General features: G+C 38.7%; 1 protein-coding gene across 1 annotated transcript in view; it reads left to right on the top strand.

The window, feature by feature from the left end:
• LOC133595493 (citron Rho-interacting kinase-like) overlaps window positions 1–19001 on the top strand; it is a 155336-nt gene that overhangs the window by 64891 nt on the left and 71444 nt on the right. Inside the window, exons 7-17 of the mRNA XM_072914262.1 lie at window positions 430–591; window positions 754–807; window positions 3096–3149; window positions 5102–5242; window positions 5355–5480; window positions 7362–7457; window positions 7570–7686; window positions 7853–7962; window positions 12313–12487; window positions 18031–18228; window positions 18311–18364. Of these exons, the coding sequence (XP_072770363.1) occupies window positions 430–591; window positions 754–807; window positions 3096–3149; window positions 5102–5242; window positions 5355–5480; window positions 7362–7457; window positions 7570–7686; window positions 7853–7962; window positions 12313–12487; window positions 18031–18228; window positions 18311–18364 (1287 nt within the window). The remainder of the gene's footprint in view (window positions 1–429; window positions 592–753; window positions 808–3095; window positions 3150–5101; window positions 5243–5354; window positions 5481–7361; window positions 7458–7569; window positions 7687–7852; window positions 7963–12312; window positions 12488–18030; window positions 18229–18310; window positions 18365–19001) is intronic.

Here is a 19001-nt window from a genome sequence, read left to right as displayed (position 1 = left end):
GCGGAACAAACGTCCAATTTCTTGCCACTTTCGCATCTTTGGGCCACTGGTGCAACTTGAACCCGTCCCTGTTCGTGTTGTTACACCCTCCGACAACACACCGACGAGGCATGATGTCTCCAAGGTACGGAAAACAGTCGAAAAAACGGAAAATAACAGAGCTAATTTGACTCGGTGTTTGAGAAAGTGGCGGATTGCTTCCCGATGTGACGCCACGTTGTGACGTCATCGCTCCGAGAGCGAACATTAGAAAGGCGTTTAATTCGCCAAAATTCACCCATTTAGAGTTCGGAAATCGTTTAAAAAAATATATGGTCTTTTTTCTGCAACATCAAGGTATATATTGACGCTTACATAGGTCTGGTGATAATGTTCCCCTTTAAGCATTTTATTACTCTTTCATCCACTGACAATTTGGCCTACTTGCAGGAATATCATGCCCAACTGGAAGAGATGCGAGTTTCCATCCGTCAACTGGAGGAGGACCTATCTGCTGCCCGGCGTCGTAGCGACTTGTATGAAGCCGAACTGAAGGAGTCTCGGCAGAACAGTGAAGAATTGAAGAGGAACTACCAGCATAGATTGCAGAAGGTGTCGGACTTGTCCAGAAAAAGTACAATTTCATATCCACACAATAGAGAATACTCACTGTAAATAGTCTGTCTCTTTTTGAGTTTGTTGAGGAATGTTATAACATCTCATTATTTCAACTATTTGGAGGGTATTCAGTGACAAAAAAAAGTATTTTCACAGGCTAAAGAGCAAGGCAAAGCGGAGGCAGATGAGCAGTTCACCAAACTAGACAAGGTAATTTACTTTCTTTGTCTATGTTTATGTTAATACAGTCAAACCCGTTACAGCTTTCAATCAGTCTAAGTCCAGACTAACTCCCAAGTCCTCGTCAGAGGTGGGTAGTAACACGCTACATTTACTCCGTTACATCTACTTGAGTAATTTTTGGGATAAAGTATACTTCTAAGAGTAGTTTTAATGCAACATACTTTTACTTGAGTATATTTATAGAGAAGAAACGCTACTTTTATTCCGCTCCATTTATCTACATTCAGCTCGCTACTCGCTACTGATTTTTATCAATCTGTTAATGCACGCTTTGTTTGTTTTGGTTTGTCAGACAGACCTTCAAGTAGGATCTATCGCACGCCTGCGTTTCACCAATCAAATACAGTCACTGGTGACGTTTGACTCCGGTTCACCAATCAAATGCAGTCACTGGTGACGTTTGACTCCGTTTCACCAATCAAACAGAGCCAGGCGGTCACATGACCGCCTGGCCCTGTGACCGCCGCGGAAACATAAAGTTTCAGCGGCAAAACATAAACATTGGGGCGGCATGGCGTAGTGGGTAGAGCAACCGTGCCAGAAACCTGAGGGTTGCAGGTTCGCTCCCCGCCTCTTACCATCCAAAAACATCGCTGCCGTTGTGTCCTTGGGCGGGACACTTCACCCTTTGTCCCCGGTGCCACTCACACCGGTGAATTGAATGATAGGTGGTGGTCGGAGGGGCCGTTGGCGCAAATTGCAGCCACGCTTCCGTCAGTCTACCCCAGGGCAGCTGTGGCTATGAAAGTAGCTTACCACCACCAGGTGTGAATGATTGATGGGTTCTACATGTAAAGTGACTTTGGGTACTTAGAAAAGCGCTATATAAATCCAAGTTATTATTATTATTATTATTATAAAGTTTCAGCGGCAAAACAACATCAAGCTTAAGCTTACATGAACTCAACGTCAAATTTGAGGAAGCACATCGTGGTAAGTAACGTTAGTAGATATTTTGGCTGTCACTGTAGGCTGATATTAGCTTCCCTGCTATGAATCACTGTCAAATGTACATCGTGTGGGGACATTTATTAACGCACTGCAGCCTCATAGACACACACACACACACAGTCGAACGCACACACACGCATGCAAAGAAACACCAATCAGAAGTGCACAGTGTGTTCCCAAGTGCAGCCCACACCTATCAGTTTATGGTTTGCGTAAATGCTAGCATGTAATTTTCCTTTGTAATCTCTACCTACTGAGCCTATGGTACTGTTAAGTTATTGTGGCTCAATTTGCCTTAATTTTTATTATGTTAATGTATTATTATTTAATATATTTTATTGTTTTAATTGCTTAAGAGATATTCCTGGCTCTGAATTTGCTCATGGCTATTTTTATGTTTTTGTGCATTATTTAACAATAATAATAATAATGGATTTTATATTTGTTGCCGTCATCATTAAACGAACAGGTTACTCATCAGTTACTCAGTACTTGAGTAGTTTTTTCACAACATACTTTTTACTTTTACTTAAGTAAATATTTAAGTGACTACTCCTTACTTTTACTTGAGTAATAAATCTGTAAAGTAACAGTACTCTTACTTGAGTACAATTTCTGGCTAATCTACCCACCTATGGTCCTCGTCCATGGTGTTCTTATTATTATCAAAAAGTTGAGTTTGAAAAACAGGCTCGACTGCTTTTCAAAAAGTTTCCATTTCCATTAAAACTGTGTGAGTGTAAATGTAGACATTTGTTGTCGTATAGTTAACTTCATCATTATCGCTCGCGTGTTTTTGCAAAAGCATATTGTGGTTATGTAAAAAGACACTGGCACTTAGCAGTAACGCTTCGGGGTACGAGCAAAGGTCGTTTCTTCGGTGCCACAACTGCTGTAGTAGCTCTGAAACAAAATGCACCAATTTGTTTTATATTTATCTTTTTATTGTTAGCCACTAGAAAATAGATGGCCCAATTTGTAGGTATGTAGGTCCAAAAATCTTTTATTATCTCCCAGTGTCCCTATTATGTCTGCCAACATTTGAAAATAAGGCAAATTTTGCCGAAAATTAGGAGAAATACGATAAATTCTGGTCTTGAGAATTACACAGCCCCCATGGAGGGTTGACAGGAATTCTGCTGATACCTAGGGCCAAAATCACAAGTAAATGTGCAAGCAATTTTAGTTATGTCAACAGTTGCTTATGTTGACAGAAGTCAGCCAATCCGATTGACTCCAACAGGTTGAACTCTATTGTTCTTTTAAAGGAAGAATGTATTGAAAATAGTACTTTTATTTTCCAGACCAATGCTGAGCAGCAGACAAAGATCCAAGATCTTCAGGAGAAGCTTACTAAGGTAGACATTTCTTGTTAGAAAATGAATCATTAATCATTATGTGCACCCAAACATAATGGAGGAAAAAGCATTTTACTTTGTGAGATAAGTGTATAAAAGCTTTATCTTCTCTGACCTCATACTTAGTATGTTATTGGTTTCTCTTAAAGGCCTACTGAAATGAATTTTTTGTATTTAAACGGGGATAGCAGATCCATTCTATGTGTCATACTTGATCATTTCGCGATTTTGCCATATTTTTGCTGAAAGGATTTAGTATAGAACAACGACGATAAAGTTCGCAACTTTTGGTCGCTGATTAAAAAAAGCCTTGCCTGTACCGGAAGTAGCGTGACGTCACAAGTTGAAAGTCTCCTCACATTTCCCCATTGTTTACACCAGCAGCGAGAGCGATTGAGACCAAGAAAGCGACGATTACCCCATTAATTTGAGCCAGGATGAAAGATTCGTGGATGAGGAACGTGAGAGTGAAGTATTAGAGTGCAGTGCAGGACGCATCTTTTTTCGCTCTGACCGTAACTTAGGATTCCACACTCTCTCCTTTTTCTATTGTGGATCACGGATTTGTATTTTAAACCACCTCGGATACTATATCCTCTTGAAAATGAGAGTCGAGAACGCGAAATGGACATTCACAGTGACTTTTATCTCCACGACAATACATCGGTAAAGCACTTTAGCTACGGAGCTAACGTGATAGCATCGGGCTTAACTGCAGATAGAAACAAAATAAATAAACCCCTGACTGGAAGGATGGACAGAAAATCAACAATACTATTAAACCATGGACCTGTAACTACACGGTTAATGCTTTCCAGCCTGGCGAAGCTTAACAATGCTGTTGCTAACGACGCCATTGAATCTAACTTAGCTACGGACCTCGACAGAGCTATGATAAAAACATTAGCTCTCCACCTACGCCAACCCTTATCTGCTCATCAACACCGAAGCTCACCTGCGTTCCAGCGATCGACGGAGCGACGAAGGACTTCACCCGATCATCGATGCGGTCGGCGGCTAGCGTCGGATAGCGCGTCTGCTATCCAAGTCAAAGTCCTCCTGGTTGTGTTGCTGTAGCCAGACGCTAATACACCGATCACATCTACAGCTTTCTTCTTTGCAGTCTCCATTGTTCATTAAACAAATTGCAAAATATTCACCAACACATATGTCCAGAATACTGTGGAATTTTGTGATGAAAACTGAGCTTTTTGTATTGGATACAATGGCGTCCCAATACTTCCGTTTCAACCATCGACGTCACGCGCATACGTCATCATACCTAGACGTTTTCAACCGGAAGTTTCGCAGGAAATTTAAAATTGCACTTTATAAGTTAACCCGGCCGTATTGGCATGTGTTGCGATGTTAAGATTTCATCATTGATATATAAACTATCAGACTGCGTGGTCGGTAGTAGTGGGTTTCAGTAGGCCTTTAATTACAGGATAATATTTCATGTGTTTTCAGGATCTTAAGTCCAGTAGTACTGGTTTGGGTTATTTTATGTATATATTGAACTCTTTCATTCAAGGGTTGGTTAAAGGTCCATCATTTGTTGTTGTTTTTTTAATCCGGTTAATTTTGCTGATTGAGACCTACCTGCATTTGTTCAATAGTTTTTCGATGATTAATAAGAAAACAATTCTGGTTTGCTAAAAAGCACACTCATTATATTAAGCATTTGGTAAGAATTTTTGTGAGCTTGAGAAAGAGAGATTGTTGCTTTAATGTACTGAAAAAAAGTTGAGTAAGAGCACTAACGCTGATTGCCTCTTTTTTCCTACTGGAAATAAATGATAGCCTGATGAGTTGCATATCCTTGCAAAATGGTTATAATCATGGGGTATAACTTATCCGGAAAACATGTATTATTCAGTCTTAAAACCGTCATCAAGGAACCGTGAATGACATTACTGACTAAATGTTTATTTCAAAACTTGAATTCCAAGACATTAAAATCCAGTGCTGAAGCTACAGACCATCTCCAAAGCATGAAGTTGGTCAAAGAACGCCTGGAACGAGATCTAGAGAGGCTACAGAACAAGGAAGACTCCAGTGACAGTCTACGCAGACGCCTTCGTGAGACTGAGGTTCACTTCATTCCCTCAAATCCTATATGAAGCAAACAGATCATGTTGAATCACTTGTGACATGCTTGTCAGTACGTGTAAGCATGTTTGCACTTGTGTGGACTGTGTACAGGATGGTAGGAAGACTCTAGAGAACCAGGTGAAAAGGCTCGAGATCGTCGAGCGCCGTGAGACTAAAATGAAGGACGATATCCAAAGCAAAGGCCAGCAAATTCAGCAGATGGCGGATAAAATCATGGTAAGTCACTTAGGGGTGTAACGGTACATGTACTTGTATCGAACCGTTTCGGTACAGGGGTTCCGGTTCGGTTCGGAGGTGTACTGAACGAGTTTCCACACGGACATATTAAGTAGCGTAACGCACGTTGTGTAAACAATGCACACCGAGGCACAATACACGGCATGCTAGCAGCTAACGGGCTACGATAGACTGACCATACGTCCTCTTTTCACCGGACATGTCCTCTTTTGCGGAGCTGTCAGGGCGGAGTTTCTTAAATGCCTCAAATGTCCGGCATTTTGAGTTAGGGTTGCGTGTATTTTCAATGTACGTTCAGGGTTAAGAAGGGGTTAAAAACAAAACAAATTGTGCACGCAGCAGCATTGGTGAGGGAGGGGCAGAGACAGAGAGAGTGAGAGAGTTATGATAAACGCGCATGCGTCGCCAGGCTCGGCTTTTTATCCATAGATTTATCAGATTTAATTTTTTATTATCTATAGCAAGGATGTCAAAAGTGTGCCCCGGAGGCCATTTGCGGCCCACAGCTAATGTTTTAAAGGCCCACGGCACATTCTAAAAATACTATTAAAATAAACAAAAACATAACAAAAGTGAAATAAAAAAGCTTAAAGGTTAAATGTAATTCAGAAAAAGTTGCAATGTTGACTAATCAAACAAAGCTGGTTTTTTTTCTTTCAAACTGTCATTGCTCAAAACATAATATTGAATCAAAATCAATGTTATTATGAATTATTGACCTATCCAATATTTAATATATATATATATATATATATATATATATATATATATATATATATATATATATATATATATATATATATATATATATATATATATATATATATATATATATGTGTATGTATGTATGTATGTATATATATATATATATATATATATATATATGTTTTGTTTTAAGGGTTTTGGTCCTAAATTATCTCCGCAAAATATTACAGCTTGTTGCTGAGATTTGATGACCTATATTGAGTAAAACATGCTTGAAACTAGAATATCAACTGTTGCAAAGCTGTGTCATCAACACTCACAAGTATACAACTACTTTTTTAAAGTAATAATTTCTTATTTCAAGCAAGAAAAAAAAAATCATGACTTTGACACAATTGTGTCTCATAATTAAAACGGATGACAGCCAAATGGACTATGCTGTTTTATTTTCAATGAAACAATAGAAAATACGTACTCAAATAGTAGTACAGTTGGCACGGTACAGTAAACTGACATTTAATATTTAAACATTTAACTTGTGACATTTCTAACAATTTTGAACAGAAATAGTTCATGCACATTCAGATAAATTCTTCAAAATTACAATTAAAAATTTTTTGCATGCACTTGGCGCGATGATGTCATGTTATCGATGGAAAAATTCAGTTTTAGACCATATGATTTGCCTGAGCGGCTCGGAGACCTTGAGAGTAACAAGCGGTTGCCTTGTTGCCTTTTCATTAAGAACAATAAATTAGTTTTTAGTATAAGTTTGCTGGTTTCAAGAAATGTAATGCCGAGCGCATATCATTATGTCAAGATAATGGCACTAGCATTTACTTCATTGAAGAATATTTTTCAACATATTGAGCAAAAAGGTCTCATATTATTTTTTTCTACCAAGAAAAATGCACTTGTTATTAGTGAGAATATTCTAATTTTAAGGTATTTTTGGGTTCATTGAAGTTAGCTAATTTTACTTGTTTTGGAAAGTCTTGACAAGCCAAATTTTCTTGTTCTAGTGGCAGATAATTTTGCTTAGTTCAAATAAAATACCCCTAATTATTATTTTTTTTTTTCTTGTTTTTGAACACTGACTTTTTGCAGTGTACGGTATGTTTATTACGCACTGTGTATTTCATTTATTTAATGTAGGAACTTGAGGAATGTCTGCGAGAGTCACAAGCCACAGCACAGCGACTGGATACACATCTCAAGCAGAAGGAGAAGCTCTATGAAGATAAGATTAAGGTGAAATATGCAGATATATGCTCACATGCACACAACGACGGCTTCCATATCCCGTCAGAGTTTTGCTTTCATCATGTATTGTTGAGCGATATCCTGCTTTTGTGGCTTGGAGGTGTTGGAATCTCAGATGAAGGCGGATATGGCTGATAAAGAAATGCTGGAGTCCAGTCAGAGTAAATATGAGGAGGAGGTGCGGGAGAAGTGCAGCATCATCAGTGAACAGAAGGCGGTAAGCGCTAGGAAGGGACACTATTTCAGGCATATTTTCACATTAATCACACTGACATAGATGTCTTGTTTTGATTATCGTAGACCAGCGAAACTATTTGCCTGAGATATCAATTGCATGAAGGTGACAGTTATTATTTCAAATGATGTTGGTGTTTCCTCTCCAGACCATAAATGCAATGGATTCTAAGATGAACAGCCTGGAGCAGAGAATTGCTGAGCTGTCTGAGGCCAACAAACTGGCAGCCAACAGCAGCATCTACACCCAGAAGAACATGTAAGTCATTTATACTATAAGTACATGTGAACACAATACACAAACAGCGATGAGGGGCAATATATTTTTACGGAGAAATGCCATTTTTTGGGTAAATTGTCTATAAAGTTTGGGAAGTGAAACCCTGCTAATTGTGTAAGTTTACATAAGTCACACCAAATAGCAACAATGCACGACACCTTTATTTTACCATAGAGAGAAAAAACACCAACAAAAACAACCAGACAAACATAAAATACAAATTTGACAATTTGTGTTTACAAAAACTTTGCTTAGTACTTTCTAAAGAAGCCCTTGTTGGCAACAATAAAGGTCAGATGTTTCTTGCAGAGTAGCGCACATCAGGGACGGCTCTAGGGAGCTAGACCCATTTGGGGGGGTGTTCAGACAAATATCGATTTTCATGACTTCAGTTCTCATTTTTTCAATAAAATCAGTTATGATACACAGCACAAGCATGGTCAAAATGAAAGTTTTAACTGAATTTGATGAAATAATTTTCACCAAAATGGTTAATGGCAAACATGTTTCACGTACAAAGGTGACAGCGGACAGCGCTCATGTGCCTGCTAGTAACTAGACAATATATCCAAGATGCAGCAAGTCTTTTTATCTATATGCATAGTTAAAGGGGAACATTATCACCAGACCTATGTAAGCGTCAATATATACCTTGATGTTGCAGAAAAAAGACAATTTCAGCAATTCAGGGACAAAGGACCTCGGTAGCACGGCAAGCAATGGCGGAAGTTTGTTCCCGCAGACGAGCGAGCTAAACCCCCTGGATGTCTTAGCTCACACCGTCAAGAGAAGAATATCGACCCTAGCTTCCCTGGCCTGCTGACATGAGAGTATGTCTACAGAATATATTAATTGATGAAAATTGGGCTGTCTGCACTCTCAAAGTGCATGTTGTTGCCAAATGTATTTGATATGCTGTAAACCTACTTCATAGTTGTTAGTTTCCATTAATGCCAAACAAACACATACCAATCGTTGGTTAGAAGGCGATCGCCGAATTCGTCCTCGCTTTCTCCCGTGTCGCTGGCTGTCGTGTCGTTTTCGTCGGTTTCGCTTGCATACGGTTCAAACCGATATGGCTCAATAGCTTCAGTTTCTTCTTCAATTTTGTTTTCGCTACCTGCCTCCACACTACAACCATCCGTTTCAATACATTCGTAATCTGTTGAATCGCTTAAGCCGCTGAAATCCGAGTCTGAATCCGAGCTAATGTCGCGATAGCTTGCTGTTCTTTCCGCCATGTTTGTTTGTGTTGGCATCACTATGTGACGTCACAGGAAAATGGACGGGTGTTTATAACTATGGTTAAAATCAGGCACTTTGAAGCTTTTTTTAGGGATATTGCGTGATGGGTAACATTTTGAAAAAAACTTCGAAAAATATAATAAGCCACTGGGAACTGATTTTTAATGGTTTTAACCCTTCTGAAATTGTAATAATGTTCCCCTTTAATGAAAACAGACAAGTATGTATTGGAAATATTGTTTCAGATTACAGCATAATAACTTAAGAAATGTTTATTAGTAAAATTCATATTAGGCGTATGGGCTACAAAGTTCCAGTGGAGGGCCGTGCGTTTCCCACCTAGGCCTTCAGTGATGACTTCAATGATTACCTCTCAAAATACCATCATTGATGTCACCACATGACCATTGTGGAGAAATACTATACAGGAACACATTTACACCCTACTGGGCATTGTACAAAACAGGTTATTTTCTGGCGCATTTAAAAATCAATAAACCCACATAAGCAATTAAAACATATCTTATGTGGTACTGTCAAAATTAAAATTGCAAAAAACATTTTGAACGTGAAAAAATTAAGAAATAAAATATCTGAACTCACATCACGGGACAGCTGAGTTAGCTTCCGGGGTAGGCTCACATGGTCTCACAAGATGTAGTTTCTCTTTAAAGGGGAACATTATCACAATTTCAGAATGGTTAAAACCATTAAAAATCAGTTCCCAGTGGCTTATTATATTTTTTGAAGTTTTTTTCAAAATTTTACCCATCACGCGATATCCCTAAAAAAAGCTTCAAAGTGCCTGATTTTAACCATCGTTATAAACACCCGTCCATTTTCCTGTGACGTCACATAGTGAAGCCAACACAAACAAACATGGCGGAAAGAACAGCAAGCTAGCAATTTTCATCAATTAATATATTCTGTAGACATACCCTCATCCGCGCTCTTTTCCTGAAAGCTGATCTGTCCAGTTTTGGAGTTGATGTCAGCAGGCCAGGGAAGCTAGGGTCGATAGGGGGTTTAGCTCGCTCGTCTGCGGGAACAAACTGCCGCCATTGCTTGCCGTGCTACCGAGGTCCTTTGTCCCTGAATTGCTCACACACTCCGGCAGATTCAATGGGGTTCTGGCGGCAGATTTCTTTGACTTTATCGTTGGAAATGCATCTGCTTTGAGTGTCGCAGGATATCCACACATTCTTGCCATCTCTGTCGTAGCATAGCTTTCGTCGGTAAAGTGTGCGGAACAAACGTCCAATTTCTTGCCACTTTCGCATCTTTGGGCCACTGGTGCAACTTGAATCCGTCCCTGTTCGTGTTGTTACACCCTCCGACAACACACCGACGAGGCATGATGTCTCCAAGGTATGGAAAACAGTCGAAAAAACGGAAAATAACAGAGCTGATTTGACTCGGTGTTTGAGAAAATGGCGGATTGCTTCCCGATGTGACATCACGTTGTGACGTCATCGCTCCGAGAGCGAATAATAGAAAGGCGTTTAATTTGCCAAAATTCACCCATTTAGAGTTCGGAAATCGGTTAAAAAAATATATGGTCTTTTTTCTGCAACATCAAGGTATATATTGACGCTTACATAGGTCTGGTGATAATGTTCCCCTTTAAAATATCCTCCTTGAAAATGGACTTGCAAATATATGTGTTTTGTCTAATCATAAAAGATGCAGACAAGGCGTGTTGGCTGACTTCTTAAAGTTTACTCCACAAGGTGCTCATCAATTACATCCAGGGCTACATTAAACAACGTAAACGGGGCAACTGCGCATGTTTGTCACTACTGTGGTATTGTGGGTAATGAAGTTCTTATGTTATCTCGCTCATAACATCACTATATATCTGTCTTAGGCCACCTAGAAGGCCTTACTGACAACAACTTGTAATCTGATTGGCTGTTGTAACTGTCTGTGACTGTATGTCCCCGTTCGCTTACAGTGCACAGACGCCAGCATTGTTGATTCTGAAGGCTCTAGGCAGATTTGGTACAGCATGGAAACATAAGCTAGCTGAATTCTGATTGGATAAAAACTCAGCGCTGGAAGGAGCATAATATGACATGAAGAGAATAGGAATACTTTTAGATATTTAGGGAAAGTAATTTAAAAATAACTTTTATCTTTAATTATGATCATTATTTCTGGTTATGTTAGGCCAGCAGAGAAGGCCTTGCTGGTCCTGACGGCACATCACTGCAAAGTTCCACCCCATTGCCGCAACGAGAAGTGCGCCCCCTCTGCAGGGGCGGGCTAAAAAAGTTTGCATTCACGCTGTGATTGAGCAGCCAAAAGATGGACATTTGATAGCTGTTAAGAAAGGTGGACCCTGTTAAATGGCGATCTCGTCTTGTGTGTGGTCTTATTTACATGGCGCCATTTCTACCATAGCGTGATGAAGGAGGGGGTAACGTATTTTTTGGACTATAAGTTGCAGTTTTTTTCATAGTTTGGCCGGGGGTGCGACTTATACTCAGGAGCGACTTATGTGTGAAATTATTAACACATTAGCGTAAAATACCAAATAATATTATTTAGCTCATTCACGTAAGAGACTAGACGTATAAGATTTCATGGGATTTAGCGATTAGGAGTGACAGATTGTTTGGTAAACGTATAGCATGTTCTATATGTTATAGTTATTTGAATGACTCTTACCATAATATGTTACGTTAACATACCAGTTGGTTATTTATGCCTCATATAACGTACACTTATTCAGCCTGTTGTTCACTATTCTTTATTTATTTTAAATTGCCTTTCAAATATCTATTCTTGATGTCGGGTTTTATCAAAATAAATTTCCCCAAAAAATGCGACTTATATATGTTTTTTTCCTTCTGCATTATGCATTTTCGGCCGGTGCGACTTATACTCCGGAGCGACTTATACTCCGAAAAATACGGTACATTTGAGTTAATTGGAATGTATTCTTCATGCATATAAATATATGTAAACTTATGACCGTAACTGTATCCCCGCACACACACACACACACACACTTTGTAGAACATCATGCTGCTAAGTTGCCTTGCTTCGTTTTCTGCACCTGCTAACATGTAGTCATTGTAGGAAGGCCCAGGAAGAGATGATCTCAGAGCTCCGTCAGCAAAAATTCTACCTGGAGTCTCAGGCCGGGAAGTTGGAGGCGCAGAATGCCAAACTGGAGGAGCATCTAGAAAAAACAAGTCAACAAGAGCAAAGCCATAAGAGTCGGCTGCTGGAGCTGGAAACAAGGCTCAGAGAGGTTTGTAATACATTCCTTACTAGCTTGTTTTCTGACAATGTATTGTTTGTTTTCTAGACAGACAAATATATTTTCTTGTGAACAAACCTAAAATAGGGAAACCCTTTATGTGATCAATACAAATGATGAAAACATGCCTATACTCTACACCCTGTGTGTCAAAGTCAAGAGCCGGGGGCCAAATCTGGCCCGCCACATTATTTTATGTGGCCCGCGAAAGCCTGGAAATAATATGCGTTAATAAAATGCTTAATCTTTTCTTACTAAATATATTTGTTCTTTCTCTTTTGACGTCAAAAATCATGTACTGCATGCAATTGCATATCTTTTTAAAATTCAATATTATCAAAATATATTATCATATATTCAAAAAGATATTTTTGTTGGAATAAAGATAAGTACTCTACTTAAATATCTGCTTGACTTTTGATTTCAAAACAAATTATTAATCAAATTGCAGATTGTAAAATTGGCAATAGATTTTACGGTTAAATTCCGTTTTTACCGTAAAATCAACTTTGGTACTGTTTTTTTTTTCTATACAATAAGACACTACAACATAAAATACCGTATTTTTCGGAGTATAAGTCGCACCGGAGTATAAGTCGCACCTGCCGAAAATGCATAATAAAGAAGGAAAAAACATATATAAATCGCACTGGAGCCCGGCCAAACTATGAAAAAAACTGCGACTTATAGTCCGTAAAATATGGTACAAACAAAAAAACTTGAGATGTCCGACAACGGCTCTTTTGCCGATATCCGATATTCCGATATTGTCCAACTCTTAATTACCGATTCCGATATCAACCGGTACCGATATATACAGTCGTGGAATTAACACATTATTATGCCTAATTTTGTTGTGATGACCCACTGGATGCATTAAACAATGTAACAAGGTTTTCCAAAATAAATCAACTCAAGTTATGGAAAAAAGTGCCAACATGGCACTGCCATATTTATTATTGAAGTCACAAAGTGCATTATTTTTTTTAACATGCCTCAAAACAGCAGCTTGGAATTTGGGACATGCTCTCCCTGAGCGAGCATGAGGAGGTTGAGTTGGGCGGGGTTGAGTTGGGGCGCGGGGGTAGAGGGGGGTGTATATTGTAGCGTCCCGGAAGAGTTAGTACTGCAAGGGATTCTGGGTATTTGTTTTGTTGTGTTTATGTTGTGTTACTGTACACTGAAAAAAATAACTCATAAGATTTACTTAAAAAAATTATTGTAAGTATTTGCACGCAAATGATTTAAGTAAAATTTAATGCTGCAATATCAAGTAACACTCACTTGCCAGTATCAAGTAAATTCTACTTACCATATAACATAACATTTGTGAAGATATTAAGTAACAGTTACTTAATTACATCCAAGTTTTAAGTTATATTTATTTAAACAAATTAAGTAAAGTCTACTTGTTTTTCATCAGCAGGAACATCATTTTACTCAAAATTTTAAGTAAATTTTATATATCTGTAGTACTTGCTGTTATGAAGTAATTCAGTAGATTTTAATTATTTTCTTGTGCTTGACATTTTAATTTACTTGGTTGCATTACTTTACATTACTCACTAAAATTAGGTAATCATTGCCAGTTTTCTTTTGATAAATGTTACCAAATAAATTTAACCAATACTCTATGCATTTAATATATATGTATCACATATCACACAACTAAATTACAATGCAATTAAACAGTTTCTTTTTAGTTCAATCTTACAACCCTCTGAAACAGAGTTTCTACATTCATTGCAGAAATATAATACTCAACAACAACTTCTGGGAGAGGGTCAGGACAGAAACCGCCTCTTAAACTTTGAGCAGTGGTGTATGGATTATGTATACCCCTATTTAAATGGGGGGAAAAACAGAATGTACTGTACAAGTACTGCGTTAATAGTAAAAGTGCATTATATTGTACTGCATTAGAATTTGTACTAACAGTAAATTAAAGATGTATCTCCAGCAAAAGGTATTCAAAGTAAATAGTAGTAATAGTATATTTTTTAAAGAAAATATCCAAAGGTTGGTATGACTGGTAAACAACAAATACACAGTATTACACACTATACACCAAATCCAACATAGATCTGGTAACATAGTCACTTCTCAAATATGCAATTAAAATCTTACAAACTACACTGAAAAAGTGCAATTTCAACATTTAAACCAGTCCTCTGACTAGTGCACTTTTAAGTATGCAATTAAAACATTAATGAAATAAAATCAACATAATCAACTAAAAATAAACAGCTTAAGGTGTCTAACCATTCTTGTTGAAGAATACAATCTTTACTGTCATTAACAGATACCTTATTTGACAAAAAATGAAAAACATTTATGACAGGCAACCCACTAGTAAACCAAGATGAACTGGAACTCAGTGCTAATTCTTGGCATTTCTTCACAAGAGTCCATGCATGATGCTACGTCCTCAACAAGGGTCCATAAATGATGTCATTTTCCTCCTCTAGGATGACAAAGTCATGACATGCATTTAGGAAAGCAACTTCAACTTCAAGGTGTTTACTTTTGGGGACAGTTTCAATCCATCCAGCTCCAGCATGAGTTTTTGGAAGACTTCAAAAGTGTAGCGCAAAGTGGGAGGGTATGCCAAGTTCAGGGCATAAATCAGTCCCATGAGCAGTGAGCAAGCTTTCGCAGTACTGTTGCACCCTGGCAAATTCTCATGGCCTTCCACAAGGATGGAGACATCAACTGGATCCTCATCAGCACAGTGGACGACGAGTATTTTGAGGATGTGGTTACTGACATCACTCCGGCTGTCCTCCTGCATACAAAATACAACAAAAAAGAAGAATGTTATTGAGAAACAAATAATAAAACTGCATGAATCATTCAAAGTGACTTCATTATCAGGGAAGAATGAACACAAGAATATATGTTCCTTTGTCTGCTTTCCTCTTAACTTTAACATTAAATTAACCTGTGTCATTAAAACATATTTTTAAATGATTAAAATAATGCTATACCAAGCAGTCTTCAAAAAGTTCCTCTTCCTTCTCGCCAAGGTACAGTATAAGGCTGCGGATAATGGTTTCACGCCTCATCTCAATGCTCTGTTTCTGTGAACAGATTAAGAACATGAACATAACCATTATATATACACAATCAACTGTCAAGTGAAAACACAAGTGCATATATTTGCTCGTGTTTTAAGTGCATGGACCCAGAGCGTGCAAGGGCATGGAATCTACCAAGTGTGAGGCTTGTCCTGTATGTGTATACTGTATGTGTCTGTGAGTGAGAAAAAAAGTAGGTCCAGCTCCCTGTAAAACATACTGTATGAACAAGCAAAACAAGCACACCTGACTCAGTCTGTCCAGGAGCGGCCTCATCTTGATCCCCACGGCACCTCCCTTGCACAAAGTCCACTGGCTCCTCCCAAGGGCACCCTGAAAATGAAGAGACACAATTTGTGGTATTAAAACAATGGTCTAAAATATTCAGCCACAATTTTAATATTACATTATGATGGATGAATAAGGGAAAATAACAAAGCAATATAATGCATACATTATTTTCTACTTGCCTGAATTATGAGAATAATGTTCTGTTCTGATTTGCTTCCTGTTGATGGAAACATATTTCAATAAGAAATAAACTACATCATAAACATTAATGAACATTTTGTTTTGTCTAGCTAAATAAAACAATTAACACATGACAGATTTATTTGCGAGTAGAAGTTGTAATGAACAATCCATTCTTTCATTGAATTACAAAAACATGTTGCTGTGGCCTTCACACCGATAGCTAGCTTCTTGTCAAAAAAAAAGAAAGGAAAGAAAACTGCCAGCGAAGTCTCTTTGTAATCGCAAGCTGATGCTCTCAAAGACCTCTGGCGCTTCTGTCAGTAAATGTGTGTTTTAAAAACCTATTCTTGGGCATTTCTCCCAAACATTCAGCAGTATCGCCCCCTCATTCCCAAAGCACATTAATTAACATTAATTCACTAACGTTAACGTTACTTCAGTGTCGCCGCCAAAAGTTTTACAGAGAACAATACCATGTTCTACTATGTTGACGTCAGTTGATAAAAGTTATACCGTTAGGTTGGTGGTTTTTTAATATCCTAACTTTATTTAGTTAACTTTAGTTTTTATCAGGAAAAACTGTAGCCCTCCCACTACAGGCCAGCACGGACCAATGTAGCGTTATATGCAAAAAATTTTTACCGAACTTACTTACTTAACTTAACTTAATTAACTTATGAGCAGTTACATATCTTGCGTCAAACTACATGCAGACGTATATTATCACAAATTTAAAACAGAACGTAATAACTTACCTGTGGAATGACTTTCTGGCGCTACAATACACCTTGCAGTACTCTGTGAAGAGATCCTAACGGCCGGAGCCTGTTGTGCTGTGCGCACGCGTCGTCGTGCATGCGTTTCAAAACACTAGATTTTCAGAGTAAAGTTTATGTAATATTTTTAGGTTTATGTACGTACAACTATTAAACATTTAAATAGTATGAGGAAACATAAGTAAAACTTACTCTTCACCCATAATTCATGTATTACGTTAATAAAATGTTTAATTTTACTTAAAAAACTCTAGTTCTTACTGAATGTTAAAAATATTAGGTATAAATTATGACAGTTACTCTAATAGAGTTTACAGCACCAAAAAGTCACTTTTTTCAGTGTAAGGATGTTCTCCCAAAAATGTGTTTGTCATTCTTGTTTGGTGTGGGTTCACAGTAGGGCGCATATTTGTAACAGTGTTAAAGTTGTTTATACAGCCACACTCAGTGTGACCTGTATGGCTGTTGACCAAGTATGGATTGCATTCACTTGTGTGTGTGAAAAGCCGTAGATATTGTGTGACCGGGCCGGCACGCAAAGGCAGTGCCTTTAAGGCACTCCCCCAATATTGTTGTCTGGGTGGAAATCGGGAGAAATTCGGGAGAATGGTTGCCATGGGAGATTTTCGGGAGGGGCACTGAAATTCGGGAGTCTCCCGGGAAAATCGTGAGGGTTGGGGGGAGACGCAACTGCTCTGTAGTTCTCCCTACGTCCGTGTACCCCTACCTACAGCTGCGTTTTAAAAAGTCATAAATATTACTTTTTGAAACCGATTTTAAAGCATTTATCGGCCAATAATATCGGACTGCCGATATTATCGGACATCTCTACTTACGACCTACCGATCTCAGGGCCGACTCTCTAACCTCAAGGCCACTGAGCAGGCATGTGGGAGTAGCAGCCCAAGAAGTGGTCATTAGATGTTTTTTTATAGGCTCTTAGCACCTGGCTGGGACTAAAAAAAGACTAAAAAGTAAAGGTATAATTTCCACATCTTCTACTAATTCCACTATTTGGTGTTTAATACCATTAGGGAGGTTTTTTGAAATATGAATATAATAAATGATACGGAGGGAAAACATTTTTGTTAATCAACAACCAAATGAACAATATTTAATGTAAGATCCAAAAGGTACTGTATCACATTGCCTTGGACTTCTATCGAGGATGAATCACCATCCTCTCACTTTCTGTATGTCTTTGTAGATTGGACTGGAGCATGAGGAGCAGAAGCTGGAGATCAAGCGGCCGGTGACCGAGCTGACGCTGTCACTGCAGGAGCGTGAAGCTCAGATCAATAACCTGCAGGCCTCTCGCCGCTCGTTGGAGAGCCAACTGCAGCAGGCCAAGACGGAGCTGGAAGAGACCACTGCTGAGGCTGAGGAGGAGATCACTGTGCTCAGAGTGAGACGTGGATGACTTATAAGGCAGTACTGAAGATGTGATCCAGGTGCTAACACCTTACCTGCCTGTCTTGTCTTGTCAGGCACACAGAGACGAGATACAAAGAAAATATGATGCTTTAAGAGATGGCTGTGCAGTAAGTATTTATCTTTATTTTTCAGTGTTTCCAAATACAGTGTACATGTTGGCCCTGTAATGAGGTGGTGTACGCCGCCTTCCGCCCAAGGGCAGCTGGGATAGGCTCCAGCACAGGTTTGTTTTGTGTTGTTCCAATGCAAACAAAAGAAAGAAACATGTGAATACCAAAGCATTTGTAATTTCAACAATTTTATCGGAGAAGTGGTGCATTATCTGACAGAAATGCAGGTGTGCCAATATTTTTGGCCATGATTGATATATATATCAGTGACGTGCGGTGAGGTTCATGGCTGGTGAGGCACTGATTTCATCACAGTCAGATTTACAAACATATGAACCCTAAAGAGTATCTTATTCACCATTTGATTGGCAGCAGTTAACGGGTTATGTTTAAAAGCTCATACCAGCATTCTTCCCTGCTTGGCACTCAGCATCAAGGGTTGGAATTGGGGGTTAAATCACCAAAAATTATTCCCGGGCGCGGCGCCGCTGCTGCCCACCGCTCCCCTCACCTCCCAGGGGGTGATCAAGGGATGGGTCAAATGCAGAGGACAAATTTCACCACACCTAGTGTGTGTGTGACAATCATTGGTACTTTAACTTAACTTTAACTTTACACATACAAACTGTAGCAC

This window comes from Nerophis lumbriciformis, linkage group LG12 (assembly GCF_033978685.3).
Source record: "Nerophis lumbriciformis linkage group LG12, RoL_Nlum_v2.1, whole genome shotgun sequence".
Lineage (NCBI taxonomy): Eukaryota > Metazoa > Chordata > Actinopteri > Syngnathiformes > Syngnathidae > Nerophis > Nerophis lumbriciformis.
The sequence above is the reverse complement of the archived record's forward strand: the minus strand, read 5'-3'. Positions and strand labels throughout refer to the sequence as shown.